General features: G+C 37.9%; 1 protein-coding gene across 1 annotated transcript in view; it reads left to right on the top strand.

Annotated features, from left to right (window-relative positions):
- The window catches only part of marchf9 (membrane-associated ring finger (C3HC4) 9), a 19,069-nt gene extending 8,654 nt beyond the window's left edge, over nt 1–10,415 (top strand). Inside the window, exons 3-5 of the mRNA XM_062427980.1 lie at nt 4,301–4,456; nt 9,191–9,383; nt 10,087–10,415. Coding sequence (XP_062283964.1) covers nt 4,301–4,456; nt 9,191–9,383; nt 10,087–10,415 — 678 coding nt within the window. The remainder of the gene's footprint in view (nt 1–4,300; nt 4,457–9,190; nt 9,384–10,086) is intronic.
- The last annotated feature ends 15,216 nt before the right edge of the window (nt 10,416–25,631 follow it).

Here is a 25,631-nt window from a genome sequence, read left to right on the forward strand (position 1 = left end):
TGATACATACGTTTCAACACCAATTTACTGTGAAATAAACAACAAAATGTTTAGTAATTCAACAGTGCATTGGTTTATCTGTGCACTGCATGTATTTGATGGTATTTGGGTCAGTGACGTTTCTTTATGTCCATGTGGTTTAGTCAAATTTAAAGGGGTTAAAATGTGAAAATAAACATATGAATAACTATCCTTATGTGGACCCAGCATAAAAATTCTGCTTTTAATCCATTTTGAGAGAATATATTAGAGGATTATGGCAAAACTGTCTAAGTGGTGTAACCATAAAAACTTTGTACCAAATAATTCAACTTGCTTAAAAACACTAAATTCTCAATAAAACACCATATCAACTAGTTTGGCATGATCTTACATTATAACTTTTATATTAAATAAAGGTAATGGAATACAATTGTTCTAAATATTACATTTAATCTGGGTTACCATGGAGATCAGGAACCATTTACATGTTTTTAAATGAAGTTATTATTAGTATAAGTCCACTTAAATACACTGTAGGTGGATATTTATTTATCATTCTTTTGTGGTAACACCATTTGACATTTTCAGGAGCATTCAGTCTTACTTTTGGTTAAAAATTGTGCAAATGTCATTTCACATGATAAAAAACCAAAAACTACAAAATGTCAATTTTAACAAACCTGATGCTGCTTTTAAGACAATTTTTTTGACATATTTTTGAATTTCTCATTTGCCAACCCTTATTTATTACTGACCCATATCACATCAGGTTTATAAGGGGGGGGAAAATCACACTGATGATGTAGAGGTCTCTAAAACTCATGTGTTAAAAATGATTCACTTTACAGCGTTACAGCGTTAACTTCTGTATAGAGTAATGAGGTTGTGATATGTCTCTCAACAGTGTGTGTGTTTGTGTGTGTGTGTGTGTGTGTGTGTGTGTGTGTGTGTATGTGTGTGTGTGTGTGTGTGTGTGTGTGTGTGTGTGTGTGTGTGTGTGTGTGTGTGTTCCTTACACAGAACTACTCTCCAGAGACTGAAAACGTGATCTGTTATTTCTTCCGAGCCATTTCTAAACAAACTAATGTCACTGTAATCTTTATAATGAAGATCCAGAGCAGCAGTGTGGCTCATTGATGTGTTTTTAATATATTTTTTTGGACAATAACAGAGCTCTACAGCACAGAGGAATGAGATATATCTGGCTTTGGAGACACACACACACACACACACACACACACACACACACACACACACACAGTACTTGTATGTGGGATGAGTTCATTGTTTGTTTGGCTCTGCTCGTGAGATTTATCGACACCATGAAAAATACAGAAAATCTCCGGCCAAATCCTGTAACGCCGCCCAAGTGAACCCTTCCACCTACGAGCAGCCGACGTGTATCTTTGATGTCTTTGAGATTTGTTTGTGTAAGCAGAGTAGTTGTATTTTTTTTTTATGAGGTTGACTGAGTTCATTCGCGCCTCAGTAGCTCTTTCTCTTTCTCTCTCCTTCACCTGGCTGTCCTTGAAGCCGCCTCGCTCCCTGCTGGTGCTGCAGAGTGCAAACATTCCCCCTTCGCCAACTGGGCCTCGTGTCAAGCTGTGACCACTCATTGATTTACTAATGATTCATACTGATAGTTTTTTTACCCCCCTCACAAAAAAAAAAAAAAAAACCACTGTTGTTTTAAAAGCTTTTCATTCAGCTTTGACGATGCAGACGTTGTGTTGTTGTTTTTTTTGTGCTTTTCATTCAGTGAAATGAGGCTTGATGCAAAACGTGCCGTCTAAATTTTTAAGATTTTAAGCCTTCTGACAAAATGGATGTTTGACACTGAATGATGGTGACAGCCTGAATGTGGCGAACATGCCAACAGACTTCAGAGGAGGGGGGGGGGGGGGGGGGGGGGGGGGCGGGTATTTTGACTTTTTTATTATTTTTATGGATAGCAGGCTAGAGTCTTTCATTTGTCACTCTTACCGCTTGTGAGCTCCGTTGTGTATAAAAGAGATCAAGTGAATCATAAATATGCTTTTTCCTCATATGTAAAGCAAGGAAAGCTTTATTTATATAGCAGATTTCATTCACAGGGGCAACTCAATGTGCTTTACATAAAAATAAAATATCAAACAATAAACATTAAATCACAGAATTAAAAACAAGAAACCTCAACGGAGAGGAAAACATTCACCTTTCAGTAGCGGGGCTTTATTGTCTCATTACAAACCACCACTAGTAGTAAAATAATATGTCAGTTTTGAGAAATACAATATCAATTTTATGAGGAAGAACAGTTTCACAATATATATCTTTATGTTTGTATGAAAGCCAAGTTGTTACCAGTAATTATCTTATATATAAATAAATAAACCGCCCCCAGTTACTATCTAGAACTATAATTGAATGACATTTATTAACTCTACGTTGCGTTTAACGGCAATATTTAATAAGAAAATGTGAAAACAAGAAAAGGCTTTTAAACTCGGGGGTGACATTAGCTGGTTAGTTCACAGCACTGTTGATTATTTAAAGCTCAAAAACACACAGCTGCTGTTTTCTTACTGACTGTGTTGAGCTGCCGACTTTGTAAAGGAAACATTTCAGTGCTGCTAATTTGTTTCAACCAGAAATAATCATTTAGCTTCTAATAACAGCAAAGAACAACAAGCTGACACTCATTTTAATTACTTATGGATTCAAGTTCAATTCACTTTAACCTTTTACATACTGGTCAGAGTCAAGTTTGACCTGTTTTTTACATTTTAAAGATGTAAAAACACCAAATACACATTTCCTCTAGGTGGACTTTTCTCTAATGTGACCTCAAATATACAAAAATGGAAATAAAATGCATATTTTTGTTAATTTCTATGCAGCTGATACATATTTTTGAGTATAAAAATGTCCAAATGTTGCATTCAAACATGTTAAATTCTTCATATTCTATAAAAATGTCCTTCTGGACCATAAAATAGTGATTGTAAATGTCTTTTTTCTAATAATAAATAGAATACACTCTTTAAGGATTAATCAAACATTTATTAATGACTGACTGGGTATTTATGAATGTGAATTGGTGTAGAGACTAAATATGAACAGTAAGGGTTAATAAAGTGAGATTCTGAAGCTCTAAGTAATCTTACAAATTCATTCAAGCCTTTTTTTTTTTTTTTATGTGTGAGCTGAGATTGTTTACTTCAGTGTTTTTCAGTCCTGCGCTGCATGTTTTAGATGTTTCTCTGCTCCATCACATCTGACTCAATTGAATGACTCGTTATCGGGTTTCTGTGGAGCTCGATGACGAGCTGATCCTTTGAATCAGGTGCTGGAAGAGGTAAACATCTGAATCATGCAGGGCAGGGTTGCCCCAAGACCACGACTGAAAAACACTGTGTTATTCATACCTCACACACTGCGGTTAACACAGCCGCGATTTGCATGGGCCTCAAGCTGAATGGGCACGACGCCTCTGTGCAGATCTTATTCATGATTGATTATTTATCTCTCACAAAGAGCGCCTCGGTTTCCCACCGATCTCGCTGCTTTATTCTGCATCATGACAGAAAGCAGTGAAATTAAATGTGTCGTATATGATGCAAGATCAGCATCACAGGTTACACTGATCTGTGTCGTGAGTAGAAACATGTTTCCTGTGTCTGATATCGTCACTTCATCGTCTGTTCTTCCTCAGTTAACTGAACTGTAACGCTTAAAGACAGTAAAAGCTTTGTTTATATCCCTTTAACCAAATTCTGTATGTGTAAAATGAGAGCATAATGTTTAGTAGCTCTTGGTTAAAACATTAGGAGAGCGGTTGTAATATTAAACTGACACATCATCGTATTATTTTTGGGTTAAATGTGTTTATATCATCTCATGTTCCTTATGTTTTGCCTCTTTTAGTTGTTAATGTATTAAAGGAATAGTCTGACATTTTGCAAACTACGCTAATTCCCTTTTCTGGCGAAGAATGAGGTGATAAAATCAATACTGCTCTCTAATAGGAGAGTGGTATTGATCTTCTCATCTAACTCTCCCCCCACCTAGAAAATGAATCATCCTATTTCCCCAAAATGTTTCTATTCCTCAAGTGGAGTTGTACCAGTTTAATACATCATTTTGGGGTGATAGTGTTTTGGAGTATAAGGAGAAAGTATCAATTCAAGGATCTTGCTTTAAAATATCTCTTAGTTAATTTAAAGAAGTATCAATAATGAATTATCTTACATTTAAGACCACATACATGAATATAAATACATTTAAAAAATACATTTAAATAATGAATGTTGCTGTGTTTCCTTGTCTCGTCCTGCAGGGTGAGCTGTTGAGCCCCTGCCGCTGTGACGGCTCTGTGCGCTGCACCCATCAGCCCTGCCTCATCCGCTGGATCAGCGAGAGGGGCTCCTGGAGCTGTGAGCTCTGCTACTTCAAGTACCAGGTCCTCGCCATCAGCACCAAAAACCCTCTGCAGGTAACATCACACACACACACACACACACACACACACACACACACGCACATATATCAGATCGTGGTCACTTTTGGGGACATTACATTGACTTACATTCATTCCCTGGAGACTTATCCAAACCCTAACTGTAACCACTGACCCAAAAATCTTTGATTTCCAAATTGGGGGCATGGCTTTTGTCCCCAGTTGACTTGTCCCCAAAGTAGTCTATGACATACCACTCATCACACACATGTTTGTCTTTATATCCTTTAGAGGACACTCATTAACTTAATGCATTGTCTAGCGTCCTACCTAAACCTTAACCATCACAACTAAATGCCTTAACCCAACATTTACCCAAAACTGCACCTAAACCCAATACTAACCTTAACCTTAAAAGCAAGTATTGACCCTCAAATTGCCGTTTGAAGTTGTGAGGACCAAAATGTCCCCACAGCGCTGGTTATCAAGTGACACTGGTCCTCCTAAAGATAGAAAGACACACACACACACACACACACACACACACACACACACACACACACACAGTCATGTTTCCATCACTTCAAAGGACGTTTCATTGACTTACATGAATTTCCTCGACACTTATCGAACCTTAACTCTCTAACTCTCACCCAAAAACGTACTGATTTATGTCATGAGGACGTTTAAGCTGCTTTTTGTGGAGGCGAGTACCCAAAATGTGACAGTGTATATAAGCAGATTTATGTCCCCTAAATATGAGTAATACCTGCTAAAACACATTAATATGTTTGTACTTCTATACTTGTGAGGACCCTCATTGACATAATGCATTCATTCATGCTTTCATGCATTAACGAAAGGTCAAGGATCCTTGAATCCTCGACATAATCCTCCCTTAGGACCCTTTTCTCGATTAATCGATTCGTCATTTAGTCTTTGCAATGTCAGAAAATGTGTCAGAAATGTCTGCACAGTAACTGTTTACCAAAGCACAAGGTGACGTCCTCAAATGTTTCTTAAGTCCTGACCAATAGTCCACAACCCAAAGCTAGTTAGTGAGATAGTTTATTCTCATAGAGGACTAAATAAAAAGGAAATATTAATATGTGAATAGATTGAATTGGAAAATAGAAAAATATTTAAACCATTTACATATTAAACATTGTGCAAAATAATCTGAAAAAAACGGAGACATGTTCATCGTAATTGTTAAATAGATGTTTTATTGTAGTAAAGTTATAATGTATATTACATATTATTTATAGATATTATGTAATGGTTTTACTGGTCCGGCTCACTAGGAGACCAAATTGGGCTGTTTGTGGCCCCTGAACTAAAATGAGTTTGACACCCCTGCTCTAGCCCCTCACCTTAACCATGACCAACTAAAAGCCTAAGCCAACCCTAAGCTTACCGTTAAGTGAAACTAAAGTTAATTCTTACATAGAAAATCAAGTCTTAATCCTCAAACAGTCCTTTAACCCTTTGTAGGTCACACCAAGAAAGTGTTATTTTTAAAAAATCATATATTTTTTGCTTTTCCTACCTCTTTGAGTCCATGACAACATAAAATATGGATTTTGTTTCTCATTGACCCTAAATGTTATGATTTACAGTCCTCTACAGATGTCATTCAGACCTCTGTTGTTCAAAACCTTCTAAAAGAAAATGTTAGAGACTCATCCTGTTCGAGTACAAGATAAAAACAATGAAACTCAACTCCAAAAACACTCCAGCAGGATCTCTTATGTCAGCAGTGATTTGTGTTATTCTTCGTTTATACACTAGCACGACCTGTAACTATAGCAACCACAACACAATCCGATGGTCTTTTTGTTCATTACATACCTCATACAAGTGGTAAAGATTGCCCACAAAGTGAAATGGGTTAAATAGATTTAGTTTTGACCAGATATATATAATGGTTGAGCAGACCTACAAAGTGAAGCCTTAAAACTCAAATCGGTCCTCATAAAGATAGACATACCAACACACACACAAACACACATACAGAAACACCCACTGGTCTGTGGGGTTACAGATTTTACCACAGAAAGAAGAGAGAAAACTCTTTTGGAAAACAAGGCTTCACACTCTCCCCTCTCTCTTGGATCATCACTGCTGCAGCATTGATACTGTGCCCATCTCCATGAATCTGACTCACAGGGCACATGGGACTCAACTCACAGCACAGCACAGCACAGCACAGCACAGCACAGCACAGCACAGCACAGCACAGCACAGCACAGCACAGCACAGCACAGTTTTGGTTTTGGCTCAGCGGTGTGAAAAAAAAAAGAAGTCTCCTGATCGATTGCTTTAACAAAACACGTCCGACGCTCTTTCTGATGACCAATCACGTCAAAAAAGATGGTGATTGAGTGCGAATATGTAAACTTCTCAACATGCGAGCGCTGTTACTCACTGATGGGTGTCACTCTTTCAAATTCATGAGTGAATCAGGAGCAGGGAAATCTTATCATATGGAGAAAAAGACATTTCATAACATACTATACAACATTTTTTTTATTTTTTTTTTAAACGCTGCCGCAGTCAGCACTCAGGCACCAGACCTGGCGCTCTTTGCTAGAACAAATCTCGGGCCGTCGCTGTGGTGTGAGGACTGTTTGCCATATTGTGCTGACACATTTTCCCTCTGCGTCACCGTCCGTCTGCCCTCCTTTTCAGAGGCAGCCAATAGATCTAAAACCTATTGAGAAGAGGCTGTCTGTGTGTTGTGTTTGACATTTGTTGGTGTGCTAGTATAAAGTACATCATCTACTACTCAGAAAATGAACATGTTGTTGTTGTGCTGATACATTTGTGTTGTTTACAGAACATTGTATTGTTGTTTTATGTAATTATGTCATAATATTTAACTCTAGGTAACATACTACTCATATATGTAGATTTGTTAGTTATGATCAGGGTTGGGAAGGTTACAGATTACTAGTTACCCTACTTATTACATTAAAATAATGTTAACTATTTCAATTACTTCATCAATTACTTTTTGATTACTTAATTTTCTAACCAATGTTTTCAGCTGTTAGGGTAAATGTTCCCATTAAGCACCAAAATCTAAGTTCAGCTGTTTTTCATGGATACTGACATGATTTATAAGGGAGATCATTTCTTATAAAGCAACATTTATCTCTCATTTGAAAATGTATTTATTAGTTCATGTAGATTTTGGAATATAAAATGAAGATATTTGATGAATAAAGTGGGTTTAATTGGTACTGTGACACCATTTAAGCCCATTTGTGCTCCAAATAAGGTCCACGTCATGATTTATTTCCAAAATATAAAAATATATTGTTTTCAAAGAATTAAAAACAGCAATATATGTATTCAGTAACATGTTAAATATTAGAAAATGAGGAAAAAAAGGTCAAAAGGTCTGACTTCAGATGTAACCTCCTTTGTAATCATCAACATTTTTATCAGTAACTGTAACAGATTACAGTTACATTTATTTCTTAATTAAATTACGTAACGCTTAATTATGATATAGATGAGTGCTGGAAAGTAACCAAGTACAATTACCTGAGTGAGTACTGTACTTAAGTATAATTTGAGATACTTGCACGTTATTTTGGTTTTTTAATTATATGCTACTTTTATACTTAAGCTCCACTTACATTTGAGACAGAAATATACTTTTTACTGTACAACATTCATCTGAAAGTTTCTATACTTCTCAATTATAAGAAATTCATGATGATAATCTTTCAAAATACAATACAGTATCAAAAATGAAACATGTGACTCTCACCCATGTAAACAAAAGCAGTGTTTTTGGGACGTTACAGATGTCTAAACTTCTCAGATGGTTTCATCTAAAGAACTGTTTGAGTCCTAAAGAGGTGAAATCATCGAAGTGTTTGAGTCCTAAAGAGGTGAAATCATCGAAGTGTTTGAGTCCTAAAGAGGTGAAATTATCGAAGTGTTTGAGTCCTAAAGAGGTGAAATCATCGAACTGTTTGAGTCCTAAAGAGGTGAAATTATCGAATTCTTTCCCAAAAAAAGAAAAAGATTAGAGGAAAGTTAAAAAAACAAACAAATTTGTAGAGCAGATCTTTGTTTTTTCTTCTTTTCTCTCCCATTAGGTTAGGTCAGTTCATTTTTTATTTATAGCCCAATATTACAAATCACAAACAGGCCTCGGGGGGTTTTACAATCTGCACAGAAATACAACTTCCTCTTTCCTTAGACTGTTGATTCAGACAAAGAAAAACTCCCTAGAAAGCCTTTTAATGGGGGAAAATGGGAGAAACCTCAGGAAGAGCAGCAGATGATGGATTAACTAGCTCCACCTCAACCAGCTACAGTAACGTGCTGCCTACAAATTGATACATCTATATTATCAAATGTTTCATCATTCACACAGGGTCAAAAATCTTCAGAACAAGTACTTTTTCTTATGATACTGTGAGCACATTTTTGCTGAAAATGCTTCTTTATTTATACTTCAGTGGGATTTTGAATGCGGGACTTTTTCTTGTTTTATTTATTTATATTTTTTGTTTATTTATAGGAAGAAAACACATTTAATTAACAATAATTAATCTTCTGCAGTCCCCGAGCAGGTTAAAAGAACAAAAACAGCATCAAAGTACATGTAAGACGGTGTAGCATAAATGAATGGAAACCTGATTAAAAACACATACACACATGCACGCTCCTTATAATGGTATATTTGTGTTTAAATAAAGGGTTTGAGTTATTTTTCCACCACTGATGTATATTCTGTCTCCTCTCCAGTGGCAGGCCATCTCTCTGACGGTGATAGAGAAGGTGCAGATAGCCGCCATTATCCTGGGTTCCCTGTTCCTCATCGCCAGCATCTCTTGGCTCATCTGGTCCTCCCTCAGCCCCTCGGCCAAGTGGCAACGTCAGGACCTGCTCTTCCAAATCTGCTACGGCATGTACGGCTTCATGGATATCGTCTGCATAGGTAAAGGGGACAATGGAAGGCTGACGTGCAAAAAAAAAAAAGATCCACACCACATGCAGCAGGATTATAAATATGTTTTTTGAGCAGCAGCAGTAATAGATAAATTGTAAAATAGAGTATTACATGAAAATATATAGTTAGAAAGGCTTAGTTGACTGAGCACAGATGGATGCATTATGCAACAACGGGGGACAAGCAAAGAAAACAGGATGTACTCTGCAACAACAAAAATATTAATAAACATAGGTTGCATTATGCATGACAAACTAATATTCAGCTCACATTCTGTTAGTGGTTAAGGTCATAACGAAATTACACACCAACCAAACTAAATAAGCAGATGGTGCATAGGTAGGAGATGACAACTAAACTAAAAGCCAAGCACATTGTGATGATGTTGCAGAGTACCAGAGACTGTTTTTCTAGGAGCAACCTGGTCGACTGTTCTCGTGTGATAGTGAGTTGTCTGTGTAAGACAACGCCGAGAACAGATGGCATCAGATATCTGCACCGCGATTATTGCCAACTGTCTTTTCTCATCCACAGGCGAGATGGAAAGTTCCTACCTATGATGCAGATTGCAGCTCGCGGGCCCTCTTTAGCATAATATTTGATGTAAAGCAGTGGGAATTCATTGGTTTTTCATGCACTGTCCTTCACCCTTTTTCTTCTTCTCCTTCTTCGTCTCCGTCTCTCTGCCCAGGCCTCATCATCCACGAGGGCTCATCAGTGTATCGAATCTTCAAACGATGGCAGGCTGTCAATCAGCAGTGGAAAGTACTGAACTATGAGAAATCAAAGGACTTGGGCGACCCGTTGAGTTCGAGCAAGTCCGGGGCTCGAGGCTCTCGCAGTAACCCCCACGGCCTCGCCAGCAGCAGCGCCGGCCGACAGAGCAGGAGGCTAAGAACTATTCTGAACCACCACTGTGGATACACCATCTTGCACATCCTGAGCCAACTGAGGCCCAACGACCCGCGGATCAGCGCCGCCGCCAACCGGGAGGTGGTGATGAGGGTCACCACCGTATGAGTCGGACTCGGCATGTGATTTTAAAAAAACCTCATCTTTTGTGTCCAGATGTAAATGAGCGGAGAGAGGGACTTAACGGACGTGATATTAAAAAAACTAAAGACTCGCGTTGGCAACAGGAGCCCTGAGAGGAGCTGAGTGATGCCCGGAGCATCAACAGACAGCACACACTTGAGGATTTTTCCTCTTGTTTCGTACAACAAAAGGAAGCCAGATGCTCCTTTTCAATAATTAAAGGAACTGATGAAAATAAGGACGAATAAAGCATTAAAAGACATCAAACATGAACTGTGAGGGAGAGGGGAGGGAGAGCGGGGAGAGGGGAGGGGTGTTGGGGTTTGGTGGGGGGGGGGGATGTAAACAGGCTTTATAACGTAATCCGAGACGTTGAGACGTTTTTTCCAGTTCAATATCAGGATGCACAGAGACATTTCTCTTTGATTTGATCCTCTCGGTTTGATTTGTATCTCTTTTTTTCTTTCTTTTTTTTGTTCCGTTTTCTTTTTTACTCACTTTGATTTTTTGTACGGATGTATGATTTTAGAGGAAATCATGTAACTCCATACATGCCAAGCATTTCCAGACAAACTATGTATAATGATCTTAAAAATTTCTACAAAAGCTAACCAATGCTGGGTAATAAGACCGAAAACTGAAACAAACAAACATGAAGGAGAAACGGAGGCGACGACAACAACAGAATAATAAGTTACAATACAAGAAAACACAAAAAAAACGACAAAAAAAAGAAGAAAAGGAAATCAATGAGATTTCAGTGACACTTAACCTTTCTGCAATAAAGATACGTATGTACATTTCACAGGGAATTTTGCATGGGTATATAATTTTATTCTTCATCACATAACATAAGCACATGACAAATTTGCTCTATTTCGAATGGTGCTTGCCAAAATAAACACTTTAAAAACATCTGATTTCATTGCACCAACTTTTTGTCAACAACGACAAATGGCAGTGTGTTACAGCTATTTCAGCTAAAATACAGATTGTTGCTGCTGTGTGCTGATTCAGATTTGATAATAAGTAAACTATTGGATTAAAAATGGGGATCAAATGATCTCTGACTACTCAGTCTCACTCAGTCTCTTCTTTAACTCATCTGTAGCTCGAAGCATGCACGGTTTGGTCGGGTGTGTCGTTGTTTTTTCTGGTGTGAAAATGTCGTGAGGTATGTTTGTTTTAGGGATAATAAAATGGGACATTTGTTATTTTCAATAGTTTTTTTTCTTCCTTTTATTATTAACCTGTTCAATCTGTCTGAAACGCTCCATTAAGTAAAATGAAATAATTTGTAAGCAGATGCAAAAAGCTGCAACTTTATCTCCTGCTTTTCTTTGTTTTATATCATTTTTATCTGAATATATTTTGGATTAAGGGCCGTCAGTTGGACATAACAAGTCATTTAAAGACTGTAATGGACTTTTTTTATAGCCTCACCAGTTAACAGGAGTAATCCAGACAATAATCTGCACATTAATAGGCAATAATTTACAGTTCTTATAGCTCTGACAGTGATTTTAGATTCATTTGCACAACAGAGCTGAATATTCTGCCACCAAACAACATTAAAACATTGGTGCCATAACCCCCACTTGCCCCCTCTTATACAGAGAAGTAGGTCAGAAAAGATAAACTGACAATCAGATAGAAAAAATATAAATCCACTGAATATAGAGATATTATCTCCATTTCAATATACAGTATTATTTCAAAGCCTGAACGTAAGGGACAGTACAAAGATTATTACATCACAATGAGACTATCCCCGGTGTTATGAATACATTCGTCAGATCGTCTCCTTGACTTAGAAGTTTACTACTGAATCCGTCTTTTTCACACACTTTGTAGTAGTTCAACTTTTCATTGAGAGAATTAAGGCACAAAATATCATGTATCTGACTTACATTTTGTGCCATAATAGTTAATTTTAAAATAGACGGTATCAAGGCTCTGACAGTGGGGGAAATAAGTATTGAACGCATCAACATTTTTATCGGTAAATATATTTCCAATGAGGATATTTACATGCAATTTTCACCAGACTTTGGTATTAACTCAAGAAATCCACACATATAAAGACATAAAAACATTAAAGTCCATAAATAAAGTTATGTGTAATAAAGTGGAATGAAACGGGGATTAAAGTATTGAACACACTAAGAAAAAAAAGCCAATACAGTACACCAAGAAAAGGAACCAGCTGAAATCCATGAGTAGTTAGAAAGTAATTTTACCTCCTATCTGTGCAAATTATTATCAACATTGTCTATGGACTTTAATGTTCTTATTTCTTTATACGTGTGGATTTCTTGAGTTAATTCCAAAGTCTGATGAAAATTTCATGTAAAAAGCCTCATTGAAAATATATTTACTGGAAACTATGCTGACACGTTCAATACTTATTTCCCTCACTGGTTCCTCCCATGTTGGTGAGACCAGTTTTAGATCAAAGCGCCCCCAAAAGAATTTCAACCTCCTCTCCAAGAACTTTAGATTTGAATTCAGACTAAAATCAGTCGGCACGATGGTTCTTCCAGCCCAGACAAAGTCGCCCCAGTCCTTCACACAAAAAAGGGAAAGTAGGTGTTAGAATTAAGGGTCAAGCATGGTCCTTGAGGTCACAGTAAAAGGCTGCACGATCATCTTGGCAGAGAGACACACTGTTTCTCTCCTTGAGACGGTGAAGGCAACTGTCTGCAGTGTTTTGGGGAGAGCGGGAGTCACTTTGGCACCAAAGGTCAGAGGATATGACTGTCTGACTCCCTAACTGTGTTTCCCTCTTTGTAGAATAACGAACCAAAAGGCTAACTCCATTACTGTAGATCAGTGGTCTTCAACCCTGCTCCTATAGAGCTACTACCCTGCATGTTTTAGGTATCTCTCCACTCTAACAACCTGATTCTAATAATTAACTTGTTATCAAACTCGTTGACAAGCTTCAGCTGGAGACCACTACTGTAGATGCATTTAGTTTGATCATTTATGGGCGTAGAGTATTCATGATACTATCTGTGAAAGGTTAAAGACGATCTTGAGGACAGTTTCCTAAGAATCGTGCATGCATCAGACGGGTGTATTGATATTACTTGGATTCTCCTCGGCCAAGCTTCAATAAACATTTTCAGTGTAAGACATCCTGGACTCCTCGGGACTTTCCCCACTGATGAAGTTAACCACTGACAAACAAAATCTCCATAACAGTAGGAGTCACGGCACCATGTGATGGCGTTTGGTGGCATAATAGCACATGAGACTTTGGTGGCTGTCTTGCGAAAACTGACTGAACAATAATGCTTTCGAACAGATGAACACATATCCAAATAAGTGGTGAAAAATGTTGAGAAAAGAGAACATACACGTGTTTCCAAGAGCTGTAAACAAGCACACCTGTTGATAAGAAAATGTCCCACTTATTTGGCGCCATAGATAATCACCTATGTGACGGTCTGGTCCACAGATTGGCCCTCATTGGTATGGATGAATCCAGCGGTTGATTGCCACCATTACAGCAGAGTGAACGCAGATCTGAACACTTTTTACTCTGACAGTGAGAGCAGAGATGTTTGAGTCCATCACAGTCGACAGATGAACGTAGACTGCGTCAATGTGGAAGTGATTTGGTCTTAAAGGATTTGGCTGGCCTGTCAACAACAGATCAAACATTCAGAATCAAAAAACAACAATGAACTGATCTTGTTTACAAGTGTTGTGTGTGCATCCAGAGTCTGATATATCAGTCAGCCACATCGCTCCTCTGGGTGTCTTGTTCCTTCACCACAAAGATTATAGTGACTGTAGTTTGTTTAGAAATGACTCCAAAGACTAATAACAGCGATCATATTCTTTCATTTCCTTCGGAGAGTAGTTCTGTGTGAGGCCGACATCACTGAGCATCTCCAGCTTGTTGTGCTACACGTCACAACTTCTTGACTTTCAGGGTTGGGAAGGTTATTTTGGAAATGTAATAGATTACAGATTACTAGTTATCCTATTTAAAATGTGATAAGTAATGTAACTATTTCAATTACTCAATCAAAATAATGTAACTTATTACTATTTGATTACTAATTTTCTAACCAATGTTTTCAACTGTTAGGGTAAATGTAGTGAAGTGATTTATAAGAGAGATCATTTCTTATAAAGCAAGATTTATCTCTCATTTGAAAACGTATTAATTAGTTCATGTAGATTTTGGAATATAATATAAAGATATTTGATAAAAATAAAGTCGGCGTCTGGCATGGGCTTAAATGGTGTCACAGTACCAATTAAGTCCATGCCAGACTTTTCCAAATAAGCTCCAAATAAGCCCACATCATGATTTATTTACAAAATATAATAAAAATATTGATTTCAAAGATTTAAAAACAGCAATATATGTCAACATGTTAAATATTACTGACTTCAGATGTAACCTCCTTTGTAATCATCAACATTTTCATCAGTAACTGTAACAGATTAAAGTTACATTTATTGTGTAGTTAACCCTCCTGTTGTCCTCGAGTCAAGGAAGGAAGGGAGGAAGAAGGAAAGGAGGGAGGAAGGAAGGAGGGAAGGGAGGAAGAAGGAAGGAAGGAAGGAAGGGAGGAAGAAAGGGAGGAAAGGAAGGAAGGAAGGAAGTGAGGAAGAAAGGGAGGAAAGGAAGGAAGGAAGGTAGGTTGGAAGGGAGGGAGGAAAGAAGGAAGGTAGGTTGGAAGGGAGGGAGGAAAGAAAGAAGGAGGAAGGGAGGGAGAAAGGAAAAGAGGAAGGGAGGAAGGTAATGGGGAGGAAAGAAAGAGAGGAGGGAGGGAGGAAATAAGGAATGGAGGAAGGAAAGAATGAAGGAAGGAAGGAAGGACAGAAGGAAGGTAGGTAGGAGGGAGTGAGGAAAGAAGGAAGGAGGGAGGGAGGGAGAAAGGAAAAGAGGAAGGGAGGAAGGAAGTAAAGAAGGACAGAGGAAAGAAGGAAGGTAATGGGGAGGAAAGAAAGAGAGAAGGAGGGAGGGAGGAAAGAAGGAAGGGAGGAAGGAAAGAACGAAGGAAGGAAGGAAGGAAGGACAGAAGGAAGGAAGAAAGGGGGATGGAGGAAGGAAAGAAGGAAGGAGGGAGGGAGGAAGGACAGATGGAAGGAAGGAAGGGAGGAAAGAAGGAACAGTCAAACAGACGGGGTCAATTTGACCTGGGAGGTTCTTGTTTATCCTATTTATGCTACTTGATACTTCTACTATTTACTCCACACTCCAGATTGAAATATTGTACTTTTTTCTAACTGCGATAGTCCCAAGTTTGATTTTACATACAAAACATATGCATCAACTCATTAAATATAAGTATAACATTATAGATCACATATCAATAAAGGTGTTGATCAGTTTTGTGTCTGATTAGACCTGATCAGGCTTAAGATGTGCAAAGCTAGAGAGGCTCTGAAGAACTGAAACATGTATTTTCTATCTTGCTGCACTCGATTAGAGCTGCAATGAACAATCAATTAAATCAATTAGTTGGAAAATACTCCTAATACGACTTTTTTGTTAATCAATTCATTGTTCTTACACATTAATTTCACATGTGGAGAATTAAAATAAATATAAATCCAAGAGGAGAAGAAGGTAAAAGGCTGCTCACCCTCCAAAATAAATAAATAAATCCCACCACCAGTACAAAAGCTCTTCTTGGTTATAAATCAGCATTTGTCTCCACCCAGTGGCGGCTCGTGCTCCTCTGCTTTTCTTTACATTGGACCATTTTATTTCTTAGTGGGACAAAAAAATGAACCATGCTTCTCTCTGCTGCTAGAGGGCGACGAATACCTGCAGGTTTTATTTTGAAACAACCAATGCTCTTTGCTAAGGCCTTTATTTTGAAAGGACAATAGGAAATTATATATCTAACCCTCCTGTTGTCCTCGCGGGTCAAATTGACCCCATCTCCCTTTGACTGTTCCTTCTTTCCTTCCTTCCTCCCTCTTTCTTTAATTTTTCATTCGTTCTTCCCCTCCTCCCCTCTTTCTTTGCTCCCTCCTCCTTCCATACTTCTTTCCTTACTTCCTTCCATCTTTCCTCGCTTCCTTCCTTCCTCCTTTCCATCCTTCCTTCCTCCCTTCCTTCTCTCCTTACTCCTTCCTCTTTCCCTCCTCCCTCCCTCCCTCCCTCCCTCCCTCCCTCCTTACTCCTTTCCTTCCTTACTCCTTTCCTTCCTTCCTTCCTCCCTCCTTACTCCTTTCCTTCCTTCCTTCCTTCTCCTTTCGTCCCTCCCTCCCTCCTTACTCCTTTCCTTCCTTCCTTCCTTCATTCATTCCTCCCTTCCTCCTTTCCTTCCTCCCTTCTTCCTCTCCTTCCTTCCTTCCTCTTTCCTCCCTCCTCCCTCGTTACTCCTTTCCTTCCCTCCTTCCTTCCTTCCTTCTCCCTCCCTTCCTCCTTTCCTCCCTCCCTCCCTCCTCCTTACTCCTTTCCTTCCTTCCTTCCTTCCTTCCTTCCTTCCTTCCTTCCTCCTTCCTTCCTTCCTTCCCTCCTTCCCTCCCCCCTTCCTTCGTTCCTCCCTCCCTTCCTCTTTCCTCCCTCCCTCCCTCCCTCCCTCCTTACTCCTTTCCTTTCCTTCCTTCTTCCTTCCTCCATTCCTTCTCTCCTACTTCCTTCCTATTTTCCTCCTTACTGCTTTCCTTCCTTCCTTCCTTCTTTCCTTCCTCCTGTCCTTCCTTGACCTGATAACAACAGGAGGTTAAACAGAAAATAAAACTTTACCTTGGCAGAGTAAAATGTCAGCATACATTTCCAACATAAAAATGTCTTTACCAACCGTTTTGTTTTATTTTGATAATCCGTCACTCTTTCCTGTTCATGATCCGCTCAGAAACCGGGAGTCACGTTGTGGAAACAACAGGTTCTTTGTGGTTTGTCCTCGACCTGTTTCCTGCTTGTCTTACCTGTCAGGTGAGTCAACAGGTTCACGCGCAGGGACGATGTCCAACCTGCACGTGTTACGCGGAGCTCTGCACCTGGCGGGAGCGCGCACAGCTGACAGGGAGAAACTATGAGACTTTGTTTTGATTTTTTAAGGCAAAGTTCTGCTTAAAAAACGATATAATCTTCTTTGTCAAGTTAATGTATCATGATGAATGATCTGAATCTATAGTTTTAGAGTTTACACTAGAGTTAAGTGTTTTATTAGCATTTATTTTAAGCGATTCATCTGAAATGGTCAGGTTGTTGTATTTTATCTCTTAATATTTCATTTATTAGTCCTTTATGTTCTATGTAGTTGCGTTTTTTAGGATTTCAGATAGTTACAATATTAGTTTTTTAAATCCGAAATATGTAATGTGGGGTGTCAAAGTCGATTAAATAGACTATGTGCTGATAAAATCACGTGATACTTAATCAAAGGTTTTTCTGTGTGAATTTCATACAAGTACTCACCTGGTGTTAAAAAGGAGGGCAGGTGATAAGATAACACCTCTTTCTGGAGAGCTATGAATCAAATTATAACACTGATGACTCTAAACATTAAAAACTAAAGATTCAGATCATTTAATCATCACTCAAGAAGATTATATCGTTTTTAATCAGAACATTCATTGCCTTAAAAAAAAATCTTTGCAGCGTCTGCTTGTTCTCCCTTCACCTGTGCGCGCTCCCGCCAAGTGTGCGCCTCTCGGTTGGGAGCAGGACTTTCTGTAACACCTGCTGTTTCCTTCCTCCACATAAAACAGGGAAGCGAAGTAAAGAGGGAAAAGTAAATCATTTTACCGGAATGGAGCTCACACACAGACCTGCTGCTCACTTCGTCTTTAACTTTTAAGAGTTTGAAGATTTTTCTGCCTCAACATGTTCTCCTTCCTGCGCTCAGGTGGTTTTAAGACACTTTCAATGAATGCTTCCTGCACGGTTACACTGACTTTCTATCGTTAGCTATATTATTATTACTAAATATTACCTAAAGTGTGACCTTATGTGACTTTTTCCTCATATAACCCTGGTATGTTTTTATATATTTATAACATTTAAACTTGGATTTATAGCGTGGCAAAGTTCGTATATTGTCCTTATCATTGTGTAATAGCATGTATAATTTCCTGTAGTACCATAATACCCATAAAATGCTCACAGCAGCATTACTGGTTTTGCTGTGATATGGATTTTTTCCCCTCTGAGTTGAGAGAAGTACTCCAGTAATATTAAAGAGCCTTGTTCATTACAAGTAAATAACATGAAAGATCCTATTTATGTTAAGTATTAGCAGCACATTTAGACTAAATGTACTTAAAATACTTTATATACAGGTAGCTAGTTTAGCTAAGTGGTTCCCAACATAGGGGTCAGGGCCCTTCGAAGGGACAGCAGATAAATGTGAGGGGTCCTGAGATGATTAATGGGAGAGGAAAGAAGAAAAAACAAAGTTCTGATACAAAAATCTGTTTCAGCTTTTCTCTAATATTAGATTTTTGGTGAAATATTGGATCATTTGAACATTTATTGAAATGAAATGTGAGCCGACTACACACTGCTTTTTGGTTTCATCTTTAACAATGTGTTGTAATTTATAAGCTTGTTATATTATCCATTGTGTCAAATCTTCATCTGAAAAGTAACTAAAGCTGTCAGATAAATGTAGTGGAGTAGAAAGTATAAAGTAGCATCAAATGGAAATACTCAAGTAAAGTAAAAGTACCTCAAAATTGTACTTAGTTATAGTCTTTGAGTAAATTAGCTGTTTTTTCCTGAGATCAGACTGGATGACTAACAGACCCAGAATTACTTCTTATAAATTGACTTCTTATAAATTGGTGGTTTAGCATGTAGAAGCAGCATATACACATTTAATAAGTATAATCAATTTGTATTGCAGTAAGAAGACATGAGGGCATTTTAACATGTTTATTAATGTATTTTAAGAATATAACAACTATAACAAGAGATTCTCCGTGGTGCAGACTGGAGAGGACGACTTAGACGAGAGGTGAAACTTCTTCAAGTCTCTTTAGCTAAATCCAGTCTGAGAACCTTCACAGCCTAATTTAGGGTTTAATTGTCCTTAAGCTTAAATGTTAAATGGACTTAACCATCTTTCTTGTGTTCCTACTACTTAAAATGCTTTTACACTATGTGCCAACATTCGCTCAGTGCACCCTTTTTCTCATGGTTCTCTCTCTCTCTCTCTCTCTCTCTCTCTCTCTCTCTCTCTCCTCTCTCTCTCTCTCTCTCTCTCTCTCTCTCTCTCTCTCTCATCTCTCTCTCTTCTCTCTCTCTCTCTACTCTCTCTCTCTCTCTCTCTCTCTCTCTCTCTCTCTCTCTCTCTCTCTCTCTCTCTCTGTGTGTGTGTGGATGGGATTTCGCTTTGTGTGCTCTGTGATCATATAAGCGACATTAATCCCAGTATAATTACCTGTTTGCTTTGCAGGCAGAGAGCCCCCTGCTGAGAACATCCACATCTCCTCTCTGCCTCCCAGTATTCCCCACAGATCAGGAGCCAGAACAGACTGGAGAACAAGGTAAGAGGACTCGAGACGGGATTATGAAGTACTTAAAGCATCTTTTCCCTTTAAACTTTGTCAGGATCCACCAAACACACCCAGACTCAAATATCTCAACAACTATGTGACTAATTGAAATTAAAGTTTATACAGATATTCTATAAATCCAATCAGACCCTCACCTCAGATAAATTACTCACACCCTTTCTGAAAAAAATTAAGGTTTACTGGAGTGATCTTTGACTCTGATCTGAGCTTTTCTAAACATATTTTTTATTTATGTATTATCATTATTTATTATTGTGTTCTTTCTTTGTGTGAAGCACCTTTGGATCAACCATGTTGTGTTTAAGGTGCTATATAAATAAAGTTGAAATTGAAATTTTAGCAATATCACCCAGACAGCTATCTATCAAATTAGGAACGTTGCCAAAATCAGATTAATTTCTTTCATTCAGTGATGCTTAAAAACCTTTATTCATGCTTTTACCTCCAGCCATCGAGACTACTGCACACTAGCTGGAAGTGTTGATATTTTTAAAAGTGAAACTCAAAATCTGGCTTTTGATTAAAAATAGTTTATAGTCTTTTTTTTTATTATATTTGTTTTGATGTTTTAAAATGTTGTTATTTTATTATTATCATCATAAGTTTTATCTTCTTATCGATTTTATTCATGTTTCGTCTGCCTTTTAATCTCATTTTGAACATAGTTTTAGTTCAGCTTTTATTAAACTTTATATCACTTGTTTCATTTTACTTTTGTTTTGTCTTTTTAATCTATTTAAACTAGTTTTTACTCTAACTTTTAATGAAGCTCACACACTATTCTCTCTTATTTTTACTTATTTTATTTTTTATTATCTGTTATTTATCTTACTTTATTTTATCATTCTTATTTTCTCTTGCATTCATTGATCTCAGTTTTTGTTTCTCTCTTTATTTATATTCCTTTTCTTTATGTTTTCACTTGTTCCGTCTTATTATCAGCTTTACTTTTACAGTTGTGTGTATTTTCTAAATTATAGGATTTGTGCGGGTGACGTAAAAGCTTGTGAGGTTCAGTTTTTGTAGTTGTTTTTTTTTAATAAGGGTCACCATGTTTGTGTCAAACTTCAGCAGGTGATGAGGCGGGAGACAAAACTGTGATCGAGACCACGCACACACAGGGAGGGGTTCTTCCTCCAAAAACAGAGCAATGATCCTGTTTCTGGTACTTACTTTGACGAGAGGGTCCCTATTCCCGACGAGGACGGTCAGGTAATCCACAAATCCAAGACAAGTGATGCTAATCTGGTTTTTAGTGAAGCATGTTGTGCATTATATGAAGTTTGATGTTGTTATAAGTGTCAGAGTTTGTGTTTCTCTCTTTCTCCTCCAGTGTGGGATTAGTCTCCGTAAGCTGTGGGCCTTCACTGGACCGGGGTTCCTGATGAGCATAGCCTACCTGGACCCGGGTAACATCGAGTCGGACCTGCAGTCTGGTGCCAAAGCTGGCTTCAAGGTAGGGCTGCAAGTAACGATCATTCTCCTTGTTTAACTGATTCATTAAATATATATAATATATGGGTCAATGACGTATAAGGATTTTTAACAACTCAATTTTAAATAATAAAAACAAGCATATCTAATGCAGTAGTTCAAACATTCAGAATGTTGTGTACCTGATAATTCATATTACAATTTGAAAGTGATTTTAGTGGGTTTTTCAAGATTAATTGGCACTGGCCTTTAAAAAAAGTCATTTGGTGCGACCATGATTCATCTTGAAATCTCTTATATAAATAAAAGACCATCATTTACAAAGATTTTTAAAAATGCAAATACTTTGTTTCCAAACACTTTATATTACTGAAAACTTGTAAAAAAAAAAAAAAAAAAAAGATGTGAAGCGTGTTAAGTAAATTAATTTATTTCAAGATGAATCATGGTCGCACCACATGACTTTTTTTATGGCCAGTGCCAATTAATCTTGAAAAACCCACTAAAATCACTTAATTTCACATTTATAATATGGATCTTCAGGTACACAACAGTCTGAATGTTTGAACTACTGCATTAGATATGCTTGTTTTTATTATTCTACAATTGAGTTGTTCTAAATCCTTATACGTCATTGACCCATATATAAAGTGTCAGGAATGAGTGAAAACAACTGAATACGCCTTCCAACTCCTTCCAAGTTCGTAGGAGAACCGATGGCGACCACGAAACCTGCAAAAAAATGTGAAATGTCCTCTCTAGAGCCAGTGATTGGGTTTCTGTTCTGGGTGGAAAACTGATATAATAAAATCAATAGCGACCTGCTCCCTATGCACATATAAAGTGCTCAGTCTAAGCTATTTTCAGGTGATTTTACACTAATTAAAACATTACAGTCGCCTAAACATCAAAATAGAAAAATTATAAATATAAACCTTTTTTAGCAAATACTTGACAGCATTCGGAGCATCCCTCATACAGTCATCTGCCTTCATTCTTCACCATGCAGTTATATAAATAATACTTGCAATAATATTTACTGAAGGACCGGTCGACTCCGCTGTCTCTCCGACTGGCGAGTGCAGAGTGTCACTTATACTTTAGGTCAAAATTCAACAAAGGTCTTATTTGCCTGCATATAAACAGGAAACACAGTCTTGACTCACAACTGGCCTCAAATTACAGTTTTTCCTCAACAATGCAAACATTAAGAGCAATTGTCACATCAGTTTATACTGAGTAGCTAAACACTTCATTCGTCCTGGAAAATGTGGTCATTCATTGAAGACGTTTAACTTAACGTCAGGAGTCATTGTTTAAACCCAGACAGTTAAAGGACTAAAGGAGCTGTGCCAGTATCAAAAAGAGACACTAAACTTACATTTCATCTTATTTCTCATTTGGATTGATGTACTGTAAGTCCTAAACACAGCAGGAGGGGTATGGGGTCGAACCCACCGCCCGGCTGGTGCCTTTCTGTACTGAGTTTGCAGCTTCTCTTCGACTTCCTCCACAGACTAAAACATGCAGGTTAGGTTACTTAGTGACTCTAAATTGCCCCGTAGGTGTGAATGGTTGTCTGTCTCTATATATATGTGTTAGCCCTGTGATTGACTGGTGACCTGTCAAGGGTGTACCGCCTCTCACCCAGTGTCAGCTGAGATTTGTCTCCAGCTCCCAACGTGATCCTCTAGTCTAGAGAATAAGCAGTAAAGAAAATTGATGGATACTGTAACCCTGTAATAAAATCAAATATCCTCTGCAGCTAACTGGATGAATTCATGTCAGTTTTTCATTGTAATGGTTTCTCTTTTTGGTGTATCCCCTATTCACAGTGAATCCCTTATAACATTAAATATGTACAGTAAACACTGGATCAAACATTTCAATTTCAATTTTCCAGAGTCTCAACAATCTTCCATTAGCAACACTTAATGACAGCAGCAAAGGAAACAAACTCCTTTAACATTTGTGCATGTGAGGATTTATGTTGATGATTAGTCTGAGAGTCATTATAGGAGCAGTGTAAATCCATCACTGCATCATTTGAAGATGTTTGTAATGATGCATTTCACTTCTGTATGAAAGCAACAAGAAATGCATTTGATGTTTTTAGAGAAAATGAATTATAAGTTGGATTTTCATGCAGCAACTTTTTCCAAAGCAACTGAGAAAATCTGTCACAAATGAGAGATTCAGAGTGACTGAGCAGCCTTACGTGTGACTGTTTATCCAGTTTATTTTATGTATTTGAATGTATTTATTTGCAAAGCAGCAAAAGACACAACAACAAAAGTGAGGAATCAAAATGTGAAGGTGAGATTTAGAATAAAAGAAAAGAAAAAGCCCTAAAGGTTTATATAGGAGGAATCTCACCTCGATAATGTAATCTACAAAAATAAGCAAACAAGCTGCCATATGATTAAAAAGCAAACATGACGTACGGAGCATAAATCAAGCAAAGACATAAATAAATATGTAATGAGGGTGTGTGTGTGTGTTTTGGCGTATGTGTTAGTGTGTGTGTGTGTGCATACTTAAATCATCTCCTTATGAGAGAGAGAGAGAGAGAGAGAGAGAGAGGAGAGAGAGAGAGAGAGAGAGAGAGAGAGAGAGAGAGAGAGAGAGAGAGAGAGAGAGAGAGAGAGAGTGAGAGAGAGAGAGAGAGAGAGAGAGAGAGAGAGAGAGAGAGAGAGGCAGGCCAATTATAGTCAGATACGATCTGTTTGGTCTCTTTTATTTTATTTTTAACCTTTTCTACATTGTTTTTAACGTTGCTGTATATCTTTACTGGCAGACTTGTTTCATTTGACTATTTTATCTTTTTTTTTTTAAATAGTTTTCATCACCAAATATCACTCTTGTCTGCTAGTTATTAGTTTTTTTTTTGACATTTTACTGTAATTACTGTGGTTGTTATCATATATTATAAATCCTTTCAGCCTGTATGAATGTGTACTCAGGGTGTTAATGATGCAGAATGTTTCCCTGAATAAACAACAGCTGGAGTATTATAGTTGTGTACATCACTGTAAGGCTGGAAAAATGCTTTTACGAGGCAAAGATAGGGAAGCAGGCTGATGCAAACATTTTGAAAATAAAAATACAAGTTTGGTGTTTATTTATGTAAAAAATGTCCTGGTTCTAGTCCAAGAAGGGACCTTCGTTACATGTCATTCTCATTTCTCTCTCTCCACTTGATGTCAGCCTCTCTGCCACAAACTGGGCAAAAAAGCCAAAAGGGTAAAATTGGGGGGAAAAAGAAAGAACAAAACTATACAATCTTGAGCTGATTGAAGAGAGGTGTTGAGTGGTCAGATGGACTAATGCAATTATGTTCAATTCTGTTCACATTTTTGAAGTATTTCTTTGCCAGTCAGACAAATGGCCAAGTGTTTTTATACTGATAATGTCTTAGTAATGAATATTGGTACATTCACAATATAATGTATGTATTAGGGACAGGTGTTGCATGCGCTATAAACACTGTGATACTTGCATCGGACAGTTGTTTTAGCCTCTCTATGTATATAGTATCTGTCCCTATTAAATAAACCATAAGAAGTGATGATTATTAGTAATGTGGATATGATGATTAATCCAAAATATTCATGTTCAATTTCATTTTGCTAAAACTGTCAAATACGTTTTTTAATAATGTTTCTTTACTGTAATATTCAAGACACAAAAAGACAACAAAAGAACTGCAGCAGGTCATAAAATAACCTCAATCCCAGATATTATCTAGTCCTATATCAAGGTATTAGTATCTGATCTGACACGGATAACAATAAAGCCTCAATAAGAGCATGACATAAGAAGACTTAGACTTACTTTATCATCTTTAGATTCTCCACAAATATCTATGAAGTCTGATTTTAAAAAGGTTAAGTGAGCACAGATGGATGATTTAACAGATGTCGCCTCTGTTCTCATCCCCGTCAGCTCCTGTGGGTGCTGCTGGGAGCCACCATCATCGGCCTGCTGCTGCAGAGGCTGGCGGCCCGGCTGGGCGTCGTCACCGGGATGCACCTGGCCGAAGTCTGCAACCGCCAGTACCACACTGTGAGCCTACCTGTCCTTTTATATATACAAGTGTTCTCAGCTCCTGCTATTCCTGGACAGCACTGTGCTGGCTTCACTTTAGCGTGAAATTACACTGTGACTGGTCCAGATGCTGTAATGGAGAAATCTCGAGGCTGTAAAAGCAGAAATAGTCCTGATTTACTGTAAGTGCCTGATTGCGTAAGCAGCATTCAAGCA

The sequence above is a fragment of the Scomber scombrus genome, chromosome 10 (genome assembly GCF_963691925.1).
Source record: "Scomber scombrus chromosome 10, fScoSco1.1, whole genome shotgun sequence".
NCBI lineage: Eukaryota > Metazoa > Chordata > Actinopteri > Scombriformes > Scombridae > Scomber > Scomber scombrus.